Below are 27,784 nucleotides of genomic sequence, written 5' to 3'. Positions count from 1 at the left end.
TTCCATTTTATTTCTTATTTGATAGGTTATCTTGTCATCAGAGGGAAGATTAGTATAGATGATTAAAAGCCAAGTCTCTTTTGTTGTTGTTGGTTAGTCACCAGGTTGTGCCTAATCCTTTATCGACCCCATCGACCATAGCCCACCAGGCTCCTCTGTCCATAGGATTTCCCAGGCAAGAATAGTGGAGTCGTTTGCTATTTCCTTCTCCAGGGGAATCTTCCCAACCCAGAGATCGAACCCATGTCTTGTACATCTCTTGTGTCTCCTGCATTTCAGACAGATTCTTTACTGCTAAGCCATCAGGGAAGGCCCTAGTCTCCTTACCCCTACATCGTTGTTAGTTGCCAACAAAATACACAGTAATTTCCCTCTTATAACTCTCGTGACACTTACAGGACCTTGCTTGGTGCCTTCTTCCTACTAAACTTTTAGTCTTAGGTCATGTTTTGTCTGAGGCAGTGTCGTATCGTTAGGATCCAGCCCGGAACTTGGGAACTGGTAGAAACTCAATAAATATGTGTTCAAGCAATGAATGAGTGAGCACACTGTGCAGTGCTGAACAGCTCTTGAGAACAAAGTGTCATGTCTGCCCCATCACAAAGAACTTACACTCTTAATTTAAATAACAATGCATTTAAAAATAATACTTCAACGCAGCAATTAGAAAGTAGTAACAAGGCCTCCCCGGCGCGGCGCACTCCCCGCCGGCCGCAGCCTGACACGCCGCGCGGCCCCCCGAGTCTCCCCGGCCGTCTCCCCGAGGCATGGCCCAGGGCCTCGCCTCACTATGGCAGCAGCAGGGCACAGCACCCTCGACTTCATGCTCGGCGCCAAAGCTGATGGTAAGACCATTCTGAAAGGCCTCCAGTCCATTTTCCAGGAGCAGGGGATGACGGAGTCAGTGCACGCCTGGCAGGACCATGGCTATTTAGCGACGTACATAAACAAAAATGGCAGCTCTGCCAATTTGAGAATTTACCCGCATGGATTGGTGTTGCTGGATCTTCAGAGCTACGACGGCGATGCACAAGGCAAAGAAGTCGATAGTCTTTTGAACAAAGTAGAAGAAAGAATGAAAGAATTGAGTCAGGACAGTACTGAGCGGGTAAAGCGATTACCACCCATAGTTCGAGGAGGGGCCATTGACAGATACTGGCCCACTGCAGATGGTCGCCTGGTTGAGTACGACATAGATAAAGTGGTGTATGATGAAGACTCGCCTTACCAGAACATTAAAATTTTACACTCAAAGCAATTTGGGAATATTCTCATCCTCAGTGGGGATGTTAATTTGGCGGAAAGTGATTTGGCGTATACCCGGGCCATCATGGGCAGTGGCAAAGAAGATTACAGTGGCAAAGATGTACTGATTCTGGGAGGTGGAGATGGGGGCATATTATGTGAAATAGTCAAACTGAAACCAAAGATGGTGACTATGGTAGAGATTGACCAAATGGTGATTGACGGATGTAAGAAATACATGCGAAAAACGTGTGGTGATGTCTTAGACAATCTTAAAGGAGACTGCTATCAGGTTCTAGAAGACTGTATTCCAGTACTGAAGAGGTACGCCAAAGAAGGGAGAGAGTTTGATTATGTGATTAATGATTTGACAGCTGTTCCAATCTCCACATCTCCGGAAGAAGATTCCACATGGGAGTTTCTCAGACTGATTCTCGACCTCTCAATGAACGTATTGAAACAGGATGGGAAATATTTTACACAGGGGAACTGTGTCAATTTGACAGAAGCCCTGTCACTCTATGAAGAACAGCTGGGGCGCCTGTATTGTCCTGTGGAATTCTCGAAGGAGATCGTCTGTGTCCCTTCGTACTTGGAATTGTGGGTATTTTACACTGTTTGGAAGAAAGCTAAACCTTGAAAATCAGTGTCCCCGAGTCATGTGTGCTGCAAATAGCCTTCCTGACCTTTCTATGCTGTACGTGAAATCGAAACAAGTCAGGCAATTGATTGTGAATTCCTTCACGTTTCCTGTTTTTAATTATTTTTTTAATTTAAAAGTCAAATGGAAAATGTATATTTTGATGAACGAGGATGATTAGACAGCACAGTGAAGGCTGCTAAATGCACTGAACCCCTAGAATGTGATTTTTGTTTTCGTTTCTGTTTTTCTGTGTGGGGTTTTTTTGTTTTGTTTTGTTTTCATTTTGGTAGACTTTGAATTTGAATTTGGTTGTTTGGAGGAGTGAACATCATTGTTTTCTTCTGGAGGGGAGTTCTTCATGGAGTTTCTTTCCCACCCAAATTGATACAGATATTAAAATTTGGTGCTTATGAGGAAAGACTTTAAAAATGAATAGCAACGCTTCAATTAAAATTACAAATGAGAAAAAAAAAAAAAAGAAAGTAGTAACAAGGAACCAGATGGTGAGTTTCCAAGGAAATAATTCCATCAATGAATTCAGAGAATTTAGAATTTAATTTGAGACAAGACTTATGGGTAGGATTTATAAAAGGAGAAAGGGGCTATGATTCCTTTATATTATTTGCGATTTATTTTTTTTAATTGCAAGAGTAATTCAAGCTTGTTGTAACATATAACATGTATAAATGTGTATAAAATAAAGATGTATAAAGAAAAAGCTAATGATCTCTCTTTTTACTATGGCTTCCTTTTCAGATCCAATTCTCTCATGTAACCATCATTAATAGCTTGATATTAACACTTTTCTCTGTATTTGTTCTGTTTATTTGTTCTTTCTTCTGAATCGGGTCATATGCATCTGACTTTCCAAGAGGCATTCTTTAGATAATAGAACATGGAGTTCACTCCTTAATTCAGGGATCTTTCATTATTTTTAGTAGTTGCATAACATTCCTCATATTTTCATTAGTCTCACGATGATAAACTTTCAGATTGTTAATGGCTTTTTGCTTTTACCACTACAGGCATATATACATATATACATTTGTTCTTATAGTTATTCCCATAAAATAGGTTTCCTATCCCTGGTGGTTCAAATGGTGAAGAATCTGCCTACAATGCAGGAGACTCAGGTTTGATCCCTGGGTCAGGAAGATCCCCTGGAGAAGGAAATGGCAACCCACTCCAGTACTCTTGCCTGGAGAATTCCATGGACAGAGGAGCCTGATGGGCTAGAGTCCATGGGGTCTCAAAGAGTCAGACGTGACTGAGCAACTAACACTTTCATTCTTCTTTCAAGGTAGAGTGTGTGGATTTTTTATTTTAATCATCATTGATAGATTATTTTCCAAAAGTGTTGTAACAATTTATGTTGCCAAAAACAATGACGGTGTTTTCTCTTTCTGGCACCTTCAGATACAATTAATCTTTAGAAATTATTACTAAATCTGATGGCAAAATATGATACAGACATTTACACAGATATATGTTTTTCTGACTAATAGTGAATCTGGACATTTTCATCCATCATTTGCTGTTAATATTTTTAGATTATCTTTTAATGTTTTAATATCATTTATTGTCTTTTTTTGGAAAGTGATTTGTGAAAACTTTTTGTATGATAAAATATTAATCTTTTTTTATGTCTTAGTGTTTGATTTTTTTCTTATCTATCATATTTTTGTGGGTAAATTTTATATGTTTATGTGGCATCTTTTATCATATAAAAACTTTAAATTTCTCATATAGTCATGTAAGTCTTTTATTTTACAACTTTTCCCTAGGAGATGAATTTCAAATAGAGAGAAAGACATGTGCCTTTCAATGGAGACACACATTGAAAGACATTTTAATGAACAATGAACAGACACATTGGGCAGGAATGGAAGGTTATACAGGTCAGTGTCAAAAAATAATGCCAGAAAGTTGCACTCTTGCCAGTCTGTGAAAGTCCAAACACTAGAGTAATTAGTTTGGACCTGACCTAGAAACACAGAGGAACTGCTGACATGTTTTGAATAGGGCAGTTTTATAATGAAAATGTGATTTTACAAAGATTAAGTTTGCATGGTGGTTTGAAAAACTGAAGTTCAGTGTCAAAGAAACCAGTATTTCAACAACTATGTATTGAACAGACACAGTGCTAGGCACTTGGAATCACCAGTGAATAAAAGACTGTGGAGACCACTTAGGGCTCAATTGCAAGGGTTAGTGTATGAGGATAGGAAGAGGTAAAATAATGGCAGTAGGAACAGAAGGAAAAACAAAGGATGGATGTGAGAAAAAATAAGCATCAAGATGGGAGATAGCAAGGAGGAACAAGGACTTCCCTGGTGGTCCAGTGGCTAAGACTCTGTGCTCCCAGTGCAGGGGACCAGGGTTCCATCCCTGGTCAGGGAACTAAATCCTGCATAACTGTGATTTATTAATAGTTTGCTAGGGCTGCAATAACAAAATACCACAAACTGGGTTGCTTGAGCAACAGAAATTTATTGTCTTATGATTCTGGAGACTGGAAGTCCAAGGACAAAGAGTTGGCAGGTTTAGTCTCTTTTAGCCAAGACCCCTTTCGTTGGCTTACAGATGGTTGTCTTCTCACTGTGTCCTTACATAGCCTTGTCAGGGATGAGCACAAGTATCCCTCATATTCCTTTGTGTGTTCAAGTTTCTCTTCTCATAAGGACACCAGTCAAATTGGATTGACTGCCCTAAAAGCCACGATTTAAGTGAACCACCTTTAAAGGCCTTATCTCCAAATCTAGTCCCATTCTAAAGTGCTAGTGTAGGGCCTGAACATATGGATTCTGGGGTTATGGTTGTTGTTCAGTCTCTAAGTCATGTCCAACTCTTTGTGATCACGTGGACTGCACCACACCAGGCTCTTCTGTCCCCTACTATCTCCCAGAGTTTGCTCAAATTCATGTCATCACTTCATGGGAAATAGATGGGGAAACAGTGGAAACAGTGGCAGACTTTATTTTGGGGGGCTCCAAAATCACTGTAGATGGTGATTGCATTCATGAAATTAAAAGACGCTTACTCCTTGGAAGGAAAGTTATGACCAACCTCCACAGCATATTCAAAAGCAGAGACATTACTTTGCCAACAAAGGTCCGTCTAGTCAAGGCTGTGGTTTTTCCAGTGGTCATGTATTGATGTGAGAGTTGGACTGGAAGAAAGCTGAGCACCGAAGAATTGATGGTTTTGAACTGTGGTGTTGGAGAAGACTCTTGAAGGTCCCTTGGACTGCAAGGATATCCAACCAGTCCATTCTGAAGGAGATCAGTCCTGGGTGTTCTTTGGAAGGACTGATGCTAAAGCTGAAACTCCAATACTTTGGCCACCTCATGAGAAGGGTTGACTCATTGGAAAAGACTCTGATGCTGGGAGGGATTGGGGGCAGGAGGAGAAGGGGACGACAGAGGATGAGATGGCTGGATGCCATCACTGACTCGATGGATGTGAGTTTGAGTAAACTCCGGGAGTTGGTGATGGACAGGGAGGCCTGGCGTGCTGCAATTCATGGGGTCGCAAAGAGTCGGACACGACTGAGCGACTGAACTGAACTGATGTCCGTTGAGTTGCTGATGCTATCTAACTGTCTCATCTTCTGCTGCCCCCTTCTTTTGCCTTCACTTTTTCCCACCATAAGGGTCTTTTCCAATGAGTTGGCTCTTCGCATCAGGTAGCCAAAGTATTAGAGCTTCAGCTTCAGCATCAGTCCTTCCAATGATTATTCAGGGGTGGTTTCCTTTAGGACTGACTGTTTTGCTCTCATTGCAGTCCAAGGGACTCAAGAGTCTTCTCCAAGACCACAATTTGAAAGTATCAGTTCTTCAGTGCTCAGACTTAATTTTGGAGAAAGGATGCAATTCAGCCCATAACAGACTACGAAACTCCTGTTCTATCCATTGCATCAAGCTTCTGGAGTAAACCTGAATCATGGTTGCATTGCTACATTCAACTTGAACAGACTTATGGTTCTTAAGACTGAGCCCCTTGAAAATTTCATCTTGATCAAAAGCTGTTACCTTTCATGTAAGATTCTCCCTGGGACAGCTTTTCTCCTTGAAGGCATGCAGTTTCCTGAACATGGTTCTTTTGTAACCATATCACTCCTCTGGACAGGTACAAGCAATATTTTATGAATGTTTTAGTATTTCTTTATTTATTTGACTGCATTCAGGTCTTTGTTGTGGCAAGCAGGATATTCAATGTGGCGCATGAATTTTCTAGTTGTGGTGTACAGGCTGTTTCTCTGTGGCATGTGGGATCTTAGTTGCCCACCAAGGATTGAACCCATATGCCTTGCATTGCAAGGCAGATTCTTAACCACTGGACCAGCAGGGAGGTTCCTGTGGACACTTTAAATGTATTAGGAAAAGTGTTGGCTGTTTACAAGAATGATCTTATTTCATGCACATTCATCATAAGGAGGTGAGCATCTTATGGGGAAGCATCTCAGAAAAATATCTTAGAGAACCTGTGTGCTACTACCATCCCTTTACTAACCATGGAGAAACATATTGTTTATTCTTCTTAAGCATGGTTAACCAAGGTCAGGATCCCCCTTATCCACAGATAGCATGCCTCCTGGTCATGAGGATGGGAAAAATAATGGTTTTTTAGAAATCATACCTGCTCATTTTTTTATGCTTTCATTAAAAAAAAATGAAGAAAATTGCCCCTTATAATCTCAAATGAAGAAAGAGTGCTGTGATAAAAAAATGTCACCATAGGTCTGTAATCTCACTACACTATCCCCCAGTGCTATCTTTGGGGGAATCAGCAAGTCATGTCTGGTTTTAAATTAAAGATAATCTTTAATTTTCTTTAATAATAATCTTTAATATCATCTTTAATCTTGTCCTTAAATATATATAAAGATAACCCTCTCTTATTGGCTCCCATTAACCAGTCGGTACCAGTTCGAGTATAAGACCATTTAGACCAGGGGTCCCCAGCCTCTGAGATCTAATTAATGCCTGATGATCTGAGGTGGAGCTGATGTATAATATTAGGAATAAATGTAATGCCTTTGAATCATCCTGAAACCAGAAGAAGGACTGTTAATGTCCCTCATCCCCACTCCCATCGTATATAACATTATTCTGGCAGTGGAAAAAGTACAAAACTTCCTGTGAATTTTCTGTAACATTTCCAAAACCAATTCTCTAATTTTTAATAATTACTTCCTTTGAGCAGAGGGTAATGACCTAGGCTCAGCTATTTCATTTCAAACTAGAATTTAATTTTAAAAGACTTTTTGCTTGTTGGGGAAAAAAAATTGTACCTAAAGAAAAATTGCTTAGCTGTGTGCTCTGCTGGAATTCTGCTGGAGAGATTACCGCAGCAAGCTGGTGGCCTGGGGCGGGGGGCTGAAACAAATCATTTTTGTAAAATTGAAATGAGTTCATTACAGTTGATAGCTTTTCATTTAATTTTTAAATGTAAAGTGGCTATTTTTAAAAGAAGGAAAGTAAGTCTAAATTGCCCTACTAATCCAATGAAATATTGCCAAGAGGATAAAAGCAGACAACTGTGAGCCATGTGGGGATCCTTTCCAAAGCTGGCTTTTATGCTTCTCTTCTGTTCTCATTAAAACAAGTCCCAAAGATCAGATGAAGCTGGGGCCCAAGCTCAAGGCAAGGGGACAAGTTGTTTACTTCATTGCAGCAGTAGCCCTCTCACCACCAGGCCGGGATCCAGGCATACAGGTCAAAAGGATAATAAACCTATTTTCACCCTCCCAGGTCTCTATCAGCAACCACCAGGGAGCAGCAGATGACTAAGTCAGTCACCTGGCTGCCTCCCATTAAGGACTCGCTTGAAAATGAATGGGAAAGCTTACAAGAAGGCAGAGAAGAGGAATAATCATGGCACTAATAATTCCTATTAGTGTGGTTTTATGATTCAGAAAAGCACATACGTGTCTGCGTTTGATCTTGCCTTTTGGTGAGCAAGACATGCATCTTTGGTCCCATTGTGCAGAATTGTTGTTTAGTCACCAAGTCATGCGCAACTCTTTTGCGAGTGCAGGGACTGTTGCCTGTCCATGAGATTTTCCAGGCAAGAATACTGGAGTGGGTTGCCATTTCCTTCTCCAGGGGATTTTCCCAACCCAGGAATCGAACCAGCATCTCCTGCATCTCTTGCATTGCTGCTGGTGCTGCTAAGTTGCTTCAGTCGTGTCCGACTCTGTGCGACCCCATAGAAGGCAGCCCACCAGGCTCTCCCGTCCCTGGGATTCTCCAGGCAAGAACATTGGAGTGGGTTGTTGTTTCCTTCTCCCTCCTGCATTGACAGATGGATTATTCACCACTGAGCCATCAAGGAAGCCTCATTGTTTCGGAATAACAATTCCCAGACCCAGAAATGTTAAAACAGAAATTTGTTCCCAATCATACACATTGTTCAGAACATTGGTTTTGAAGGCATTTTCCCTGGTTTGAATTCTGGCTTTATTACTTATGATTGATGTGACTTTGGGAAGTTATTTAACCTCTTTTTGACCTCATTTTCTCTTCTGTAAAAGGGAGATATCTATCTCAGAGGTTGTTGTGGAGCTCAAATGACAGGATGCAGGTCCAGGACTAGGAACTCTTTGATGCTTAATATTCAATAAACATTATCACTGTATTTGTAAAATGTTTTATGGCTCATAAAACATACCTGGTTCAACTATATTTATTAAGCTCCAGAGTCAAGCACTTTGCTAAGTTTTGGGGGTGGTAGAAAAATCACTCAAGACCCCAGGGATCCCACAGGTCACGGATGAGTATAAAGGATAAACCGATAAACACACAGCATGGATAAACAGACTCATAGAAGGTGGTACATTAAGGAGAATTTAGTACAGCCTGAGAGAGTCAGAGAGAGCTTCCTGAAGGAAATACTTTTCTAATTTTACCTATACTAAAACTCTGAAAAGGGTATTATTCTGGCATTCTACAAATAAGTGAAACACGGTCCAAGGTCAAGGGCTTCCAGAGGTCCCTCAGCTCATGAGTGGCAGAGCCAGATCTCACTTATAGTAAATTACCTCAAGGATACATTCCCTATGAATTAAGTCACTGAGACATTGAGCTGGTTTTGTCTTCCCTACTCTCTTTCTTACTTAAAGAGGAACAAAAACTCACTTTCTGCATCTCCCCTTTTCTCCTTGAAAAATCTGGTGCAGCGTCAAGTTCTATAAAATCCACAATCTGCTAAGACCTGCACAATCCTAGAGTGGAAGGGACAATTGTTTTTTAGTAGGGATCCAGAGGAATGGGGGGCAGGACGAGAAGGGGACGACAGAGGATGAGATGGCTGGATGGCATCACTGACTCGATGGACGTGAGTTTGAGTGAACTCCGGGAGTTGGTGATGGACAGGGAGGCCTGGAGTGCTGCAGTTCATGGGGTCGCAAAGAGTCGGACATGACTGAGTGACTGAACTGAACTGAACTGAGGGGCAGAGAGACGTATTGTTGAATCCTAGTTCTGCCACTCAAAAGTTCTATGACAATAGGGTAACAACTTAATCTCAGTGAGTCTCAATTTTTCCATCCATAAAATGGAGCAGTAATCCTTTCTATCTCCTATAATTGCTGTGATGGGCACATTAGCACAGTGCTGGCACACATTATAATTGCTCAATAAACACTGACTAATAACTTTAGCTGGAGAAATGCCATCTAGTTCATCCACATCACGTCACTGACCTGATCACACTAATCACCTGTGAATTTTTTTCTGAAAGCCTTCCCCTGCAGGAGATACTAGAGTTTCATGTGTTCAGGGTTCCAGTGCCTGACCAGTCCCACGATCTAGAAATTTAACCTGTTCCATACTTTGCTATGCTTTCATTTAAACATTCTGTTCTCGGAAAAAAAAATTAGAGAATGTCTGATTGTGTTTCTTCTGGATAAATGAATGTCTCAACATTCTCTCTCCCACACTAATCTAATCTAATCCCAGGAATTTTATTTTCGTTTTTTGAAGTCTCTTATCTACCACTTTCCACTGGAGATAACCAGGACTCCTTCCTGTCCTGAGATTGCTGTGGTGATAAGGCAGGTAGCTGGTGTTAATAATATTGTGGGTTGTGCTTTTTATTTTCAAAGCACATTCACATGCCTTCCTTGTTGATCCTAATACACTGGGAGAGTTGGGGAGGATGGTGATTATCTCCACTTGGGGAGGATGGTGATTTCTCCACTTGAAGGGTGGGGAAACTGAAGTATAAAGGAAAGAACAAAAGCCACCAGTACTGCTAAGCATCATTACATTCTGGGTCTTTTTAAATTTTTTTATTATATACTGGAGTATAGTTGATTAACAATGTTGTGTTAGTTTCAGGTGTATGCAATGTTTCAGTCTTTTCTGCATTTTTGTTGTTTAGTTGTTAAATTGTGTCTGACTCTTTTTTGGCCCCATGGGCTGTAGCCCACCAGCTTCCTCTGTCCATGGGATTTTCTAGGCAAGAGTATTGGAGTGGGTGGTCATTTCCTTCTCCAGGGGATCTTCCCAACCCAGGGATCGAACCTGCATTTCCTGAATTGGCAGACAGATTCTTTACTGTTGACTATCAGGGAAGCCCTTCTTTTACACATACTATCTTACTTAAATTTTTCAGGAGCCTTCTTTACTAGATGTTATTAGTTCCATTATAGAAGACAAAAATGAGGCTCATAAAATGAGCCTCACATATTCAACTTTCTCCAGGTACTGAATACAAGAGCTGAGAAACTCCAGATTGATCTCACACCAAAGCCAATAAGCTCAGTCATTGACTTTTGCAAATTTGCTTGACCTATCAGTGACTAACACGACATAAAGTCAGGATTCCTGGGTCACAGTTTAGGACACCTTCCACCAAACCACTCATTCAGTCCTTGTTGACTGGTGAACTGCTAGAGCTAGACCCACCTATGACTAGAATAGTCACTGCTCACACTGACCTGCTTTGCAGCTGTTCCCCACTCCCAGCGAGTTTTCTGTTCTTACCTTCTAGGTCCATGCCTATGATTTTGGGATTCTCAAGCATCTGTGATTCTCAAGTCAGAGAGCAATAAATATATGTGGGCTTTCCAGATGGACACAACTGAGCATGGACACATACACACATATTATACAATTAATGTATACTTAATATATATACATTCAGAAAACGAAGATCATGGCATCTGGTCCCATCATTTCATGGGAAATAGATGGGGAAACAGTGGAAATAGTGGCGGACTTTATTTTTTGGGCTCCAAAATCACTGCAGATGGTGATTGCAGCCATGAAATTAAAAGACGCATACTCCTTGGAAGGAAAGTTATGACCAACCTAGACAGCATATTAAAAAGCAGAGATATTACTTTGCCAACAAAGGGCCATCTAGTCAAGGCTATGGTTTTTCCAGTGGTCATGTATGGATGTGAGAGTTGGATTGTGAAGAAAGTTGAGCGCCGAAGAATTGATGCTTTTGAACTGTGGTGTTAGAGAAGACTCTTGAGAGTCCATTGGACTGCAAGGAGATCCAACCAGGCCATTCTGAAGGAGATCAGTCCTGGGTGTTCTTTGGAAGGACTGATGCTGAAGCTGAAACTCCAATACTTTGGCCACCTCATACAAAGAGTTGACTCATTAGAAAAGACCCTGATGCTGGGAGGGATTGGGGGCAGGAGGAGAAGGGGATGACAGAGGATGAGATGGCTGGATGGCATCACTGACTCGATGGATGTGAGTCTGAGTAAACTCCGGGAGTTGGTGATGGACAGGGAGGCCTGGCGTGCTGCAATTCATGGGGTCGAAAAGCATTGGACATGACTGAGTGACTGAACTGAACTGAATATATATATATTTATACATATAATACATTGATATGCATGTATATGAACATATATACATTCACATGCTTCCAGAATTTGCCAGATTCTCCAGAAGAATAAAGATTTGTCAGGCCAAGAAAACTTCTCAGGGTTTTACCAAGAAGGATATTTCTTTAAATACCAAGTTGGATGTGTGTTGGTTTGCAATTTGGGGAGTTCCTCAGTGAAATCTGAACATGTCCCCATACACGGAGGGCAAGGAGTGAAAAAGAAAGGCAGGCCACTCCAAACTGGTAGGTGGAATGTTTCATAAACAATGAAAGCTTCAAGATTAGTCTTGAGCAGCCTTAAGACAAGTAGATCTTTGCACTCACCCACCAGAGTCTTAAGGGTTTATTTACATAGATGCCTTAACTGGGCTCAGTCATATTTTCAGCCTAGGTGGTTTCAACACATTATTGTCTCAAGGCTGCTTCCTTGAAATGGCTTCAGCTATGCAAACAGGCTGGAACATACATTCCACAGACAAGGGAGAGGGTGAGGAGCTAGCTTGCTGGTCAACCAACAGTCACCTCCTCTTGATTACCTCCTCCAACAACAAGGGAAAAGTGAAAGAAAAAAGTTAATGGGAATCTCTTCTCTTTCTCTGAGTGTCTAGTTCATGTGTGCTTATTGGGCATAATCACCTTGAAACTGTAAGGCAAGCATTGAGCTGAGAGATGAATTCTAACCACGTTCAGTTTCTCCTGGGGAATCTGTGATTATGTTACTATTTGAGCTGCTCCACTCATTCATTTTTCATTTCAAAAGGAGATGATGGTGAAAAAGGAGATCCAGGAGAGGAGGGAAAGCTTGGCAAAGTGGGACGCATGGGGCCGAAAGGTAGGTGACACAACGTGACTTTGACACTTTTCTCAATACAAGATTTGGTCTGGAAGTTTAACAGCTTCCATAACACCCTCTGCTCCAAAGAGTCATGAAATATATTTCACATGTGAATTTAGTCACCACCAGAGAGTTCTCTGGCAGCTCAGAGGTTAAAGCATCTGCCTAGAATGTGGGAGACCTGGGTTCGATCCCGGGGTCAGGTAGATCCCCTGGAGAAAGAAATGGCAACCCACTCCAGTACTCTTGCCTGGAGAATCCCATGGAGGGAGGAGCCTGGTAGGCTACAGTCCATGGGGTCGCAAAAAGTTGGACACGACTGAGCAACTTCACACACCAGAGAGTTCCCATGAGATTGCTTGTCAGCAAGACTTGGACACAGTGCTCAGGCTACATCGTTAGGGCCGATGAAAGAGGAACACCCTGGGAATTCTGGAGCATAGCAGTCTCTGGGAATATCTGAGAAACCATTAGTATTAGAAACACAGCTTTGTTCATTGCTATGTCTCTTCTCAGAAGCCACAGTAAGCAACTCTGGTTTAGATTGCGAGGAGGAAGATAAGAAAGAACAGAAAGAACTGTCTGATCCATTGATTTACTCAGTTTTCCCCGAGATCTCCCAGTAAGTGGTGGGGTATTTATGGGCAAGCAAAGAAAATGAGAATAACACAAAGGATTTTTGTGCATGTTTTCATCACAAGACTTAACCTTGACAAAATACAGCTTCTGCATTATGATGTGTAAGTGTGTGTGTCCTGAACACTAGAACCGTTCCTCGCCAACTGCTGCAAGGTGGTGGCCCTGGACCACTCATTTTTATATCTTCAGTAATTTAAAGAGAAACAGACTCATAGGCTTTTGCGGCTTCAGTTTGAGAAATGCTGACTTAAACTCTTCTTAGTCTGAAAATAGGCTTCCCTGGTGTTGCCGGTAATGTAGGTAATGCTGGTGCCAATGCAGGGAATGTAAGAGACGTGAGCTGGATCCCTGGACTGGGAAGAAATATGTACAATCAACTGCAGAATTATTCTCACATATAGACACCTTTACAACTGGTAAACATTTTTTAGATGATCACAGATTAAAAACCCAAATTAATAACAATTTTGTAGGAACTCAGGAATTCCTGATTATATATGTATATATTTTAAATAAAAATATGGTGGAACAATCTTTGATGTCCCTTTGATTACTACGTTTTATGATTGTGGATTCACTCCCTTTTTAAAAAATGTCAAATTTTGTTTTAAGGTAGTGAGGAAATAGAATCCCAAAGTGAAGCTAAAACGGATCTCAGGAGGAATAGAATTTGAATAAAATACAAGAATTCTTTCACTCAGCCTCTTATCTGACCTTTAGATTAAACATCCTCTGCTCGAGTTCTTTAGAAATATTGCATCTGTAAGCATTTTAATATCATCAAACCCAGGACTGTCATACTCACTCACACTTTAATTTTAGTGCATACATTATAACGCTATTAAAATAGGTGATATAGCAAAGAATATATATTATATATCGCAGATAGAAGAATGCACTTTTAAGTATTTCCTTCAAGTAAATATCATATATTAGGCATATCATTAAAAGTAAGATAAAACCTTAAGATATAAAGATGACACATTTTGCTTTTCAGGAGTTAAGGGAGAACTGGGTGATGTAGGAGATCAAGGCAATATTGGCAAGACTGGGCCCTTTGGCAAGAAGGGTAAGCTATATTTTATCATTCTCCAGTAGCAATTTAAAGCAGATGGAACCTACCCTTGATCTATTTTGAAATGTTCTGTATCACAAAAATGACCCTTTTCCTTTCTTTTAAAATACGAGTTCTCTCTTCCAAGCTTGGCTGTTTCTTCCATATGTAAGCAATGTGTCTTTACAAAAAAGCCTTGAGCAAAATTCAATTGAAATTCAAGGACAGAGTCAAACATAAAGTTCAGTTAAACTGTACATAGAACTGTCTCCTGGGACCTACTGATTATAATCCTTTATACGATTAAAATGGGTGTCATGACCATGCAGCACACTCGGTTGTAGAAAACAATTATTCATAAAAATCAGGATAGCCAAGAACAGTATAATATTGTATTTTAATTGGAGTGGAATAATAATAACTCTATGTCTGAGATCTGTTAACAGAGTAGGAATCCGAAGTGTATATATCTACATCCTCTCGTTTTCACTCATATTTTGATCCTGCACATTCCTGCTTCATTATTATGTAAAACAGAGGTGGCCTTCTCTTTATTATCTAGGCACTCTTTTTCTTCTTTTCCTAAAGCCCCGCAATGGTAGCAGGTTCTTACTGCTTCTGATATTTAGCAATTCATACAGACATTGTACTATTGGTTTGAAGATGCAGAGTGATTACTTTTTACTTGGATGCACAATTTGCTTGAACCTACCAACTGCTCCAGTGGAGATGAATTGCATCAGAGGAGTATTTTAAGCAGATACTTGCAACGCTTGAACTCATACAATAGTAGTAGGAGGTGGCTACAAAACTATACCTTAGTACAGTATTTACTCCAGTTAAATTTATACAGTTATGATTTAATACTGAATCATTATGTTTGTTTGCATTTCTCACAGCTGGGAATGGCACCGTGTATGGTCTGTGATTTTGTATGGAAGTTTTGATAAATATTAACTTTCTATAATCAATTTGTTTATATTTTATGGTAAAAATGATAAAATAGACTACTATCTATTTAATGCATATATTTTATGTATTTGTGACATACCTTTTTCTTAATTTTTTTGGTATTTCTAGTCTACACAGTTTATCTGTGAGTTTTTTCAAATTGTTGCAAATCTCCAAAAGCTTCCCACCAATGGACCACATGTTATGTAGTTTGTGTATATTTCTACTTTATATATTTAAAAAGAGTGAGATTTTTCCAGCCCTGCTGCACTGACTTTTGATCTGTGAGGTGATACTGTCCCCACTGGAATGCATGGATTAAGAGTACTGTCTCCTTTTGCTGTTTCCCAAAGATGTCAAGGTGTCTTCTCCTGCCCTTTGCCTTTACTCAGACAATTCTCTACCCCTACACACCTCTTTGTGCATCACTGTCAGTCAAAATACCACTCATTCTTTGAAACCATGGAAAAATACACTTCTTGATAAAGCTTTTCCTGAACCCCTCCTTTCTTTTGTGCTCCCAGCCTGAGCTTGATCATCCATTAAGGTATGAACATCTTCTACCTGGATTATTTGGTCTGTCATACAGCAGAGTATTTAAGCTCTTGAGGTTTGAAATCAGAATGATTGGGTTTCAATCCTGACTCAGGGTCTTTCTTGTATATATTTGACCTTGTGTACATTTCTTAATCTATCTGTGCTTCAGTTCCCTCATGGACAAAATAAAGACAATAACAGCCTAAGAAAAAAAGAAGTCCTGTCTTCTGATCCAGCTTTTCTCCATCTTACTTCTCCTTGTATTAGTTTTTGGAGTGGATACAAGTATTTTGGGAGCTAGTTAAGAAGAACTTGAATAGGGGAAATATTTCATTTGGACTTAATGGAATATATCTCTGTAGTTTGTAGTCACTACCACATACAGTTAAGTTTCTGCTAATAATTCTGATGTAGGAATAGCTTCTAGGATTACTTCTACCACCTACTGTGCAGATGTATCCAAAGTCATGATGGAAAAGTGCAGGGGCAGAGGTCAGATCATCATAGGAATATGTCCAGGGCATCCAGCCCAAGAAATGTGTAGGTTGTGCAAAAGAAACAGGGTATGAAATGTATCGGGCAGAGTTCATCAATGGAAAAAAAATGTCAAATCTAACAGTTCATATGTGAACAAGACTTTACGGAGGTATTTTCAAGTTTGACAATATTCTTGATTTACATACACCATCAATAACAAGTTGTGAAGGTAAGAAAAATCACTTACATTATTTATAACAAAGACAAAATTCAGATTTCTGCTACAGGCTATGAGAGATTCACCTGCATGAATCTTTCTGCTAAGAATGACTAGTTGAGTCAAAAACAAACAAACATATTTGAAGGCATGAGAGGGCAACCAAATTGAATAGACTTTAGGGGCTGTGATCTGGAGAAGAAGGGGCCCACACTAAGGTAGGCTCTACATCCTGATCCATTTTCCCTCATTTACAGATTCACATGTGAGGCAGCATTAAAGGACTAAGAGACTCGAGCAGAAAGTTGCTCAGACTTAATTGGTGTTCAAAGTCTGCCAGAGATGAGTGGCCCAGGAAATGAGCCACTTTTATTTTTCATTTCAAAAATAAAAACCTCCAGTTAGAACTTAGGAAATTCTGAATAAAATAGTCAAACACATGCCCATTCGTGTGTGTGTGTGTGTTTTTTTAATCTTAGCAAACTGAAAATCAAGGAGAACGTTTAATATGCAAAGGAAGAGCATCAATGAAAACTTATTTAAAAATCATACTAGATAGTGATATTGAACACTGCTCTCTTGATAGTGGAAATGAGATAAGTATAGCCCTCATCAAGTCTAGTCAACATGATAGAAGAGGTTCTAGCCAGAGCAAAAATGCCAGAATAAGATAAGAATCACAATAGTTGGAAATGGAGAAATAGAGGGTGATTATTTCCTAATCATGTAACATACCCAGAAAATTCAAAAGAATCTACAGATAAGCTATTCGTATTGTTTTTTAAAGATAGCTTAACAAGGGGCTTCCCAGGTGGCGCAATGCTAAGAATCCGCCTGCCCATGCAGGGCTGAAGGAGATGCAAGTTTAATCCCTGGTGAAAAAGATGCCCTGGAGGAGGGCATGACAACCCACTCCAGTATCCTTGCTTGGAGAATCCCAGGGACAGAAGAGCCTGGTGGGAGTCGGACATGACTAAACAGGCGGGCCCAGAGCTTTAACTTACCAAAATCAATTTTTGTTTCTAAGTACTAGAAACAATTTTAAAAACTGAAATTAAAAAGATTCCCTTTATTATAGCAAATATCTAGAAATAAATCTAACAAAAGATGTATAAGCTCTCTACAACAAACACTACATGATTATAATAAGAGAAATTAAAGATTATCTAAGGAGATGGCAATAAAGCTACATTCATAGATTGGGAAACTCAATATTGTTAAGATGTCCCAAATTTGATCTGTAGTTTCAGTCTTCTCTCAATTAACATCCCGGAAGTAGTTCTCTTAGTATCTGATAAGCCAATTCAAAATTTATATGGAAATGAAAAGGACCATGGATACCCAAAGACTATCTTGAAAAATAAAAACAAAAGTGAAAGATTTGAATCAAATGAATGTTATAAATTAATGTTTAATAAATTTAAGCATTTATTATAAAGCTAAACAATTAAGATAATGTTGATTTAGTGCAGAGACAAATAGACCAGTGGAAAGAAATAAACAATGCAGAAACAGACCCCAAACTTGAGTTACGCAAAGGTGATATTTTTAAATGGGAAATGAGACATCTATCAATAAATATTGCTAGGTCAAGTGGATGAATATGAATGCAGCCAAACATACACATCACATTATATATGAAAAGAACAATTATAGATGCACAAAATTCATTTATTAATTAAAATGTTACATTTTTAAGTGAATTTTGTAAAGTTGCACTTGACTACTTTTAAAATTTAGTCATTTAGCTTTATTTCTTATAATGCATTCATTTTTATAAGTACTTTTCAATTCGGAATTTGGTATTTTTTTTTAAAAAGTCTCCTCAAATTGTATAAGCTTTGGATAAAATCATCATGAATCTGCCTCTGGTTATATCAGCTTCATTTAACAAATGGTTAAGGGATGGAAAGGTGTAACTAGAGTATGGGATGTTAGACTTCAAGATTTCTGAGATGCAATCATATTATATAAGGTTAAGATCTCAAGTATCTCCCTAGAGATGAGCAGAAGTGGAGGGGGAGACTAAGTTATTGCAATTAACACATCCAGAATTCAAGACCTTCATTTTTCAGTGAATTATTCTAGATGTTGAACTTTCCTAGATTTAGATATGTCAAATCTAGATGAGAATCCAACCAGGAGAGTTGAAGTTCATGACTTCGAGCCAAGTCTTAATCCTTCCATAGAATAAGACTAGATAACTCTTGAAGAGAGGGTGGTAAATAACAGAGACAGGGGATGGTCGAAAACTGTACTATGATTATCTGAGCCTCAAAATGGATGAAGTTCCAAACATTGGAGAAGCAGCAGTCTGGAATGGATAGGGTTAACCAGCCTTATCTTCTTCAGGCTGATTCCTTATTCAAACTCTTATGCTTATGCACCTAGAGCACACCTATCCCTTTATTATCTCTATGCCTTATTAACTTGTCTGTGTCATTCAACAGGCTATGAATTTCTGGAGGAAATGAATGGAAGCTATATCAGATCTATTTGTTTAAATACATATGAGTTGTATTTGGGAAATCCTGCTTTTTAATCATTGTATTCTAATGTCTACTATAAAGGAGAAACTTTCTAAATGTTTATTGCATTAAGAATGAAAAAATAAATGATATATGTCATTTCCTATGATGTGACTCTCTTTTCTACTCTTTATTTCTGTTAGCTACTACTTTCCCTTAACATCAGTTTTCAACACTGGCTAAGTTTTTTTCCTCCTCCAGAGATATGCCTTGAAAATTTATGAGCATGTCCTGGAATATTTTTGAAAATGGAGGTTCCGTGTTCTGGCTCACCTGGATTAATTTCATTTTTAATCTGTACTTTGAAATTTATTGTCCTTATTTTGTCACTGGTCCTTTAAATTTTTCACTGACTCAGATTAATCTCAACTTTCTGGGCTGACCTTAATGTTGTCACTTGAATAGAGAAGGTAGCTTTCTGGATGTCAATATTTCATTTCAGGAATAGGAAAGGATGATTCAGTATAGGTAAATTCAATCTCATAGCAAAATAGATGCTTTTATTTAAGGTCAACAATCCTTTCACAGTGAAAGTATTATGGTGTTTTGTTTGTTTAAATGCAGCCTCTGATTCTTCAACCTTAAGACAGTTAATACAGAGGTATTCTCACTTATGGGTCAAAAATTAATTTTTATATGTGGCTTTAAACCAGATTTCATTTTGGGGAAACAGACACAATGAGCTCACATCCACCATGAACTGGCTAACTACTTGGCATGCTTTCCTTTCCTGAAGCTCTGATTTAGTGCATGGAAGCAAACGTTGGTTAAATACCCTCTAAAGTCAAGCACAGACCTAATCCCATGACATTGTCTAATTTATCCTTCTTATGACTTTAGGCACCATCATTCCACTTTAAAAATGAAGAAATGGAAATTTAAAGGAATTAAGTAACTGGTCCATGTTTAGCTAGTAAGACGCAGAGTCAACATTCAAACCCTGGTTGTTCAGACTTCTGTGGTTTTTCACTTCACCATACTGTTTTGACTTTCCCATATGTTAAAAAAAAAAGGAAAGGAATTCATGTCAAAATACTGGAAAGCAGTCACCATGCTTACATCTTCTCAGAAAAAAATCCATGTATCAATTCAAGAATCTATTCTCCACATTGTTAATATCTAGTTTCTTACTCTGATCCACAGTCATCTTTGCCTTCTCTGAATACCTATCGGGCATTTCTTTTACTTCTCTCTGTTAGGGAGTAATAGTGCTCGTGTCTCATCTCCTTGGCCTCTTATGTGTGCTTTGTTTTCCTTAAAAACCTAACATTTTGGTCATGCTGCATAGCTTGTGGGATCCTACTTCCTCAACTAGGGATTGAACCAGCATCCTCAGCAGTGAAAGCACGGAGTCCCAACCACTGGACTACCAGCAAAGTTCTCCAAAAGCCTATAATTTTCTAAAGCAAATACTTTATGTATATTTTTAAAATGTTTATTATTGGACTTAGACCAGAACTAGGATCATAGCAGAACTAGAATCAGTTTTCAACTCATGTTGAATTGAAAGAGATTCACATATAAAGAAAATAAACTATTTTTAAATTAAAATATGAAGCCAAATTCATATGATCTTTCAAGTCCATATTGTTTTTGGTGATGATAAGACTTACATTACTTTCAACATTTTATAGCTCTTTTTGAAGACTTTGCTTCACTTCATTATATTGCTGGTTAAATTATTTGAAAAGTACCACAAACTGGGGAGTCAGAAGTGGTTGGGTTTTAATAGCAGTACTGCTTTTGAATTGTTAGATGTCCTGAGTCATTTATTTTGCCTTCCTGACTCTTAATTTCTTCAGTTGTTAGAATAAAGATAATGATAGCACCTAGCTGATTGGATTTCATATAACAATACCTCTAAAGTATCCAAACAATACTTGACAAACGATTGACACTCAGCAAACATATATTCCCTTTCTTCCATTAACATTGTCTCAAATCTAGTCTTATCTTTTCCAGTTTACACATAAGGGAAATGAGTTTTCAGGACACAGATCCGATGTGTCCAGATCAATCTTCCTTATCAGGATGCTTGGCATACTTTTATGCTTCTACACCTCTGCTGTACGGAGTCTACCACCTGGCTTCCACCTCCACCTGCTGAAACTCCAGCACCATCTCCTCAGGAGAGCCTTCCTCCATTCTTCCAGCTGGAGCACTATCTCTGCCAGCTCCCTCTAACATTGGACAGAGTATGTTATCTCTGTTCATGGTATCTCTTACAATATTTATCACATTCCATTGTCATAGATTTCACCATGGTCTCATTTCATCTAAGCCCAAGGTTCAGAGACATTCCACTGCATATTCAAACTTTTATCCTTTTATCTGGGGAGCTCCTGAAGGTCTGGCATCACTGTGAAGAAAAGCATCCATGTGGGCCAATTAGGAAATGCTCAGCAAATCCTTGGTGCCCTGGTCAGCATGAATTTCTGGATGATAAATGATCAACACACACAGGACTCTTAATGAAAAGTGATCAGCAAAGACAGAATAGCTAATGGACAGGCAATATGGGGAATCCTTTGAGTTTTCCCTTTTTGTTGGGAAAGGAAGGAATTAGGCAGAAACTCAATGCTGACTCCATTCCCCTTTACATTGTCCCCTCCGTTGTTTACCCAATTCCTGGCCATATCATTGTCCTACAAGAGTAAACCTCATACTCTTCTTTAGCCTGTATGACTATCATCCTGTATTTATCCCCCTGAATTTTTTCTTATTCTTTTTCCAGATCTCCATTGAAGCATAAGCTCTATTTTACTTCTATCAGGATCTTCTCTTTTGATTCCCTCAAAGTTCAGCCAAACATTTCCTCTTATAAATCAAAAGCTTTTGCTTTCAATTATTGTGTCTGATGTGGACTTCAAGAGCCTATTTTGAAGTTGAAAAAAGTCAACTTTTTTTTTCTCTCTGCTTTAACAATTCTGATTCTCAAATTTATTTTGTTGATGTCTCTAAGAAAAAGGTCGCATACAGAAAAGAGCAGAAAGGAAAATTATCAAGGTTGATATTTCAGAATAATATTTTTGACACAAGTTTATATTATCAGTATTTGCATACATCACATCGCTTCCAAAAAGCATAAACTCTTTCAAGCCAAAAGTTTAATCTTGTCTCTCTTTATATCTTTCCAAAGTACCAAGCAAATGTTTTGTCTTTCATAGAGTAAGTAAATAGTATGTATTTGTTGAATTAAATTGAAAAAGCACAATACATGTTTTTGAAAATCCAAGGGCAAAGCCACATGGAAGAATTTAGGGGCATAATATAATAAATACCCAGACACTGCATTATGCTAATCAATTGATTCAGATATGTAAAGCAACGGAACTTTAAAAATTAAAAACATGCAGAATATTGTATTAGCTGTGCCTAGAAGACCACATTATAAAAACATGTTCGTGGGATAAATGACACAAAATTAAATGTTTATACATTCAGCTGGAATTCTGTATTCCATCGAATTAAATTATGACTTGTTTGATTAGTCATACTTGTGCAGTGAACTCAAAACCAAATTATTTTTATAATATTAGTGAATATTATTTGGAGATATTACAAATGAAGTTTAAAACCTCTTTTTTCTTATTTTAGATATGTAATATATTGTCTGCCTGATATAATTACATTTCATTATGTTTTATGCATTTAATTCTACTCATTAATAGTACTATTTTATTTAGTTGTTCTTTTCATGGCTATTGTTTTTCTTCAGGTGACAAAGGGGAAAAGGGTTTGCCTGGAATACCTGGGGGAAAAGGCAAAGCAGGTATAATACGCTCATTTTTTCCTTTTTTAAATTAATTTTTATTGTAGTGTGGTTGCTTTACAATGTTGTATTAGTTTCTACTGTACAGCAAAATGAATCAGCCACGTCTTCTTTATCCATTCCTCTGTTGATAGATATTCAGGTTGCTTTTCTTTTTAATTTTTAACATCACTACAAAACTGTCTCAAAACTAAATATATTTAATAGAAGAACAATAGTCTGTTCAGTGTGATTAACCTCCTTTTCCTTGGGCCAGAGGAAAGGAAGGAAGGAAATTCTCCTCTCTCTCTAGTGATGACTTTTCAGGGCTTATGGAAGGGGTGGAAGGAAGGTGGTTCATTCCACCTCTGCCAGGCTTGCTTGAGCTAGCAAATCTAGTGCATCAGGAAGCAGCCCTCATGCCCCTAGACCAAGAGGAAAATCCACAAGGGCCTCAACAATAGGACCAGCAAAAGGTTCAGCCTTTCACCAGAGTCTCAACCAAACGCTGGCCAAGCATTTTGTCACGTGCAAACTGGCCTGATGGAGAGAGTCCTGGCAGTTACAGAACATGCATCAGCCAGTGGCCCGGAAGCCTCTCCTTGATACTGAGACGAGGACTCTTTCCAGTGCTCGATGCAGGGGAAGAAAGTAGCTCATTCCTGGTGAGCTTCAATTATTTCTATCCATAAAGGTGTGAGTGCATGCGTGCTTAGTTGCTCAGTCGTATCAGACTCTTTGTGACCCCATGGACTGTAGCCCGCCAAGCTTCTCTGTCCATGGGATTTTTCCAGCAAGAATACTGGAATGCCATTTCCTCCTCCAGGGGATCTTCCCAACCCAAGGGATCAAACCTGCATCTCTTGTATCTCCTTCATTGGCAAGTGGATTCTCTACCATTGAGCCCCCTGGGAAGCCCTTATCCATAAAGATGTAGAGAAGCCTAATTCTAAGAACTGTCTAAAATTCCTTATATTTAACTGTGAATATGGATAAATAAAGCCACAGATTTTTTTCCCCCTTTGGCTAGTAAAATTCATTTTGCTTTTCAACCATCAGAGAAAAAAGCAAATGGAAATGTTGACATGAAGCGTCCTTTAAATAGGAAAAAAGAAGCGTTTGAACTTTACATCATTTTCCTTACAGTTTTTTCTCTGCCACATTATCAGTAGATGATAGAAAAGGTAATTGAGTGAAGGGGAATTAGTGGCAGAAATTAAAATCATAGTTAATCCACAAATGGGACAACTTGCTCTTAAATTTATAAGATGAATCTAGTCACAAGATTTAAACTTAGTCCTTGAAACATTAAGCCATACTCCAAATGGATAATCAGAATTAACATTAATTTCATCATGAAAGGTTTCTCCCAACTAACAATACAGTAACACAAGAGAAAACTAGAAATATGTTTTTGAAATGCTGTAAAGATTTTATTCTGAGACTGTAGAGGTACATCCTGTGTTCAGCAAAAATGCCAAATGGTTCCCAATATGTGAACAGGGGTTTATCATATTTACTGTTCTTTTCAAAAAACTGGTTTAGAACTCTCTTTTAACTCCTTCAAATTATCATAAAAGATATATTCAGAATTCCTGTATATTGGAAACCTTGTCTTTAATAAAAGACAAAAAGCATCGCCATTCACAGAAAGACATAGCTAGACTAGAAAAAGACAGTAAATATTAGGAAGAGAGCAATTGCCTTTCTTATCCATTCTTTATGGGCATCAACCTGAAGTGACAGCTTTGTCATTTAAAAGGTACTGTTTGTGATTGTGGAAGATACCGAAAAGTTGTTGGACAACTAGACATCAGTGTGGCTCGCCTTAAGACTTCAATGAAGTTTGTTAAGAATGGTGAGTCTATTCTCGTTTGCTTTGTGCTATTTATCCATGGATCTATCTCTTTCAACATGGCAATTCTGGGATTTTCCTGGCTGTCTAGTGGTTAGGGCTCTTCCCTTCCATTGCAGGGGGCATGGTTTCTTTCTCTGGATGAGGAACCAAGATCTTGAATGTCATAAGACCTAAATAAATAAATAAATACAAATTTAAAAATAAAATAATCTCTTTCTTAAAGAAACAAAAGCAAACAAACCACTGCAATTCTAATATCCCTAGCAGAAACTAACTTAGTTTGGGCAAAGGATTATTGAGATAGTGTCACCAGTTTACAGATCTCTTAGAATCCTGATTATCCACTTAGTCTAGTATACTTCAGGTCCTGTGGACATACATATGTGCATTCCTATCGGTATGAAAGGGGATTTTAGTGAGAGAGGGGAAGGGAAAACGGGCAGAGTTTGAGTAGCTGGGCCTTAAGCAAAAAGAGACAACAAGAGCCCAACAACCAGCATCTTAGAAGATAAAATTAGTAATGAAAACAGTAGCTGCTTTGTTGATTACTTGCAATAATACTAATTTTTATGATTAGACTGAAGTTTAGAGAGATTACCTTGCCCATAGATACACACTAATGAGCAGTGGAGGAAGGATTTCAATACAAGTTTCACTGACTCCTCTACCCTCAGTACAAATCAATGAGAACATTATGCACTTCTCTAAACTGTGCATGTTAGCCATGTTAGCCATTTTCGTTTTCTCTCATATTTCCCCGGGATGGTTAGCAGTAAAACCCTTAAAGTGGGGCTTATGTGCTCTCTCGTGAGAGAGTATGAATCAGGGAGCCGTTCTAGTTGCTGTTACAACTACTTGCACTTTGTTGTTCTTTTATTTATTGGGTTGACCAAAAAGTTCATTCGAGGTTTTCCGTACAATGGTACAGAAATATTATAATCCAGTCGTATTTATTTACATTAGTAGAGGCACACAAATGCTATGTTGTGTCTGTCCTTGTCTTGTAATACTAGAGGCATAGGAAATGTTTGATATTAATTAACCCTCAGTTATAACTCTGGTTATAACCTGTACGGATGCTGCCTCTGACCTGACCTCGACCCCAGTGAATAAACCAAACTCCAGAGGTTTAACATAGTGCTATAGTTCTTAACATTTGAGTACTCATAGTTTTATTTGTAAATTTTAACTTATAGGCCCTGAGGTGTATATATACATATGTGTGTGTGTGTGTGTGTATGTGTTTGGACCACGAAGCCCAAAACATATATAGCGTATCATGATCTTGGATGATATTGACTCCCCAATTCTGTCTTAAATCTTACTCAGAAGCTCAGTCTACTTTATATACCTGAAGTGAAATATGTGTTGTTTAGTTTGCTAAGTCGTGTCCAATTCCTTGCGACCCCATGGACTACAGCACACCAGACTTCCCTGTTCTTCACTATCTCCTGGAGCTTGTGCAAATTCACATCCATGGATTCATTGATATCATCCAACCATCTGATTCTCTATGGCCTGCTTCTCCTCTTGCCTTCAATCTTTCCCACCATCAGGGTCTTTTCCAATGAGTTGGCTCTTCACATCAGGTGGTCAAAGAATTAGAGCTTCAGCTTCAGCATCAGCCTTCCAATGAATATTCAGGGTTGATTTCCTTTAGGGTTGACTGATTTGATCTCCTTGCAGTCCAGGAGTGAAGTATAGACCATCTGAATTGATGCACATCTTCACAGCCTGGGAATCCGGCCAGAAGTGGATGAAATTCTGTATTATTTCTGTATCAGTCCAAAAAGCCTTTACCACTGTCCTGCACTGTTGTAGGTACCCGGATTACAGGGTGACAAGGACTTGGTCTTGGGCCTCAGATGTTCACAAGCTTAAGAGATACACAATTAGGCTAAAACGTGTCAAGTGCTATGAAGTGAAGGGGTCAGTAGAAGCAGGGGAGAAAGCGCACCAGGACCTGTCTCTGTCCAGGGTCATTGGAAAGGCTCTTATAGGAGAAAGCATTTTGACTGAAATCTGAAGGATGGGTAGGAATTTGCCAGATAAAGCACTAAGAAGACTTTCCCAGCATGAATGGCATGGAAGGGGAAGAGAGAAGGGAGTGCTCATGGAACTGTAAGGGTAGCAAAAGCAGACACTAGGCGGGGAAAAAGTGTCTGAGATGAGCTGGGTGACAGTTCATAAAACACATCTGTGTTCAAACAGCTCTCTGCTTCACGCTGTGTGGGAAGTAAAGGAGGAAAGACAGGAGAGGGCCAATGACAGGAGTTGGTTCTCCATCAGACAGCTACAAAGGCGGACGAAACACTGCAGCAGTGCCTCCCTCATGATAGGCAAAAGAATTGTGAAATCTTGAATAAGTTAATTTAAATCTAGCAATATTGTATACTTAGCTTCTCTCTGTTTGAGACAGATAATCACGTTCTTCTTTTCCTCACCGCGAAGTCATAGCAGGGATTAGGGAAACCGAAGAGAAATTCTACTACATCGTGCAGGAGGAGAAGAACTACAGGGAATCCCTGACCCACTGCCGCACCCGGGGCGGAATGCTAGCCATGCCCAAGGACGAAGCTGCCAACACGCTGCTGGCTGACTACGTCTCCAAGAGTGGCTTCTTCCGGGTGTTCATCGGGGTGAACGACCTTGAGAGGGAAGGTCAGTATGTGTTCACAGATAACACTCCCCTGCAGAACTACAGCAACTGGAAGGAGGGTGAGCCCAGCGACCCCTATGGCCACGAAGACTGTGTGGAGATGCTGAGCTCAGGGAGATGGAATGACACCGAGTGCCATCTTACCATGTACTTTGTCTGCGAATTCATCAAGAAGAAAAAGTGACTTCCCTCTCCCTGTACATTCATCATTTCTCTCTGACTATCGCCGCTGTTATTTTTGTCCATCCTTTTCTAATTACACTAAATTCATTCTGACTCCAGGCAAGTGAGAAATGCTAGACTAAATTTTGGGATCTTCATCGCCATGCTTATCCACGATGATTTTGATCATTTTCGTAAATGGTATGTTATTGATTCAGTAGCTTACCAGGTTAGGGGTCCCAAGAGAGCACTTGAATCACTTGCTGTATAGGAGATGGTTGTCTACTTCTCAAATGGAATGCTCTCTTGACATTTGCTCTGTTGACTCTCTCCAAGGCCCTAAACTACTGTCTATATGGCCCAGTGAATGATGAAC

At 39.2% G+C, this 27,784-nt stretch overlaps 2 protein-coding genes across 2 annotated transcripts in view; both read left to right on the top strand.

Annotated features, from left to right (window-relative positions):
- The window catches only part of COLEC10 (collectin subfamily member 10), a 48,212-nt gene extending 20,630 nt beyond the window's left edge, over positions 1 to 27,582 (top strand). Inside the window, exons 2-6 of the mRNA XM_040262012.1 lie at positions 12,501 to 12,572; positions 14,212 to 14,283; positions 22,697 to 22,750; positions 24,492 to 24,587; positions 27,039 to 27,582. Of these exons, the coding sequence (XP_040117946.1) occupies positions 12,501 to 12,572; positions 14,212 to 14,283; positions 22,697 to 22,750; positions 24,492 to 24,587; positions 27,039 to 27,430 (686 nt within the window). The 3' untranslated portion in view covers positions 27,431 to 27,582. The remainder of the gene's footprint in view (positions 1 to 12,500; positions 12,573 to 14,211; positions 14,284 to 22,696; positions 22,751 to 24,491; positions 24,588 to 27,038) is intronic.
- On the top strand, positions 688 to 2,366 carry LOC120879009 (spermine synthase-like). The gene has a single exon (XM_040262011.1). It carries the CDS (start codon positions 791 to 793, stop codon positions 1,883 to 1,885), a length of 1,095 nt encoding a protein of 364 aa, XP_040117945.1. The 5' UTR covers positions 688 to 790; the 3' UTR covers positions 1,886 to 2,366.
- Positions 27,583 to 27,784: the final 202 nt, after the last annotated feature.

The sequence above is a fragment of the Oryx dammah genome, unplaced genomic scaffold (assembly GCF_014754425.2).
Source record: "Oryx dammah isolate SB20612 unplaced genomic scaffold, SCBI_Odam_1.1 HiC_scaffold_19, whole genome shotgun sequence".
Classification (NCBI taxonomy): Eukaryota; Metazoa; Chordata; class Mammalia; order Artiodactyla; family Bovidae; genus Oryx; species Oryx dammah.
The sequence above is the reverse complement of the archived record's forward strand: the minus strand, read 5'-3'. Positions and strand labels throughout refer to the sequence as shown.

Coding starts and splice junctions, on each gene's coding strand:
- LOC120879009 (XM_040262011.1), top strand. CDS start 791: ATGGCAGCAGCAGGGCACAGCACCCTCGACTTCATGCTCGGCGCCAAA.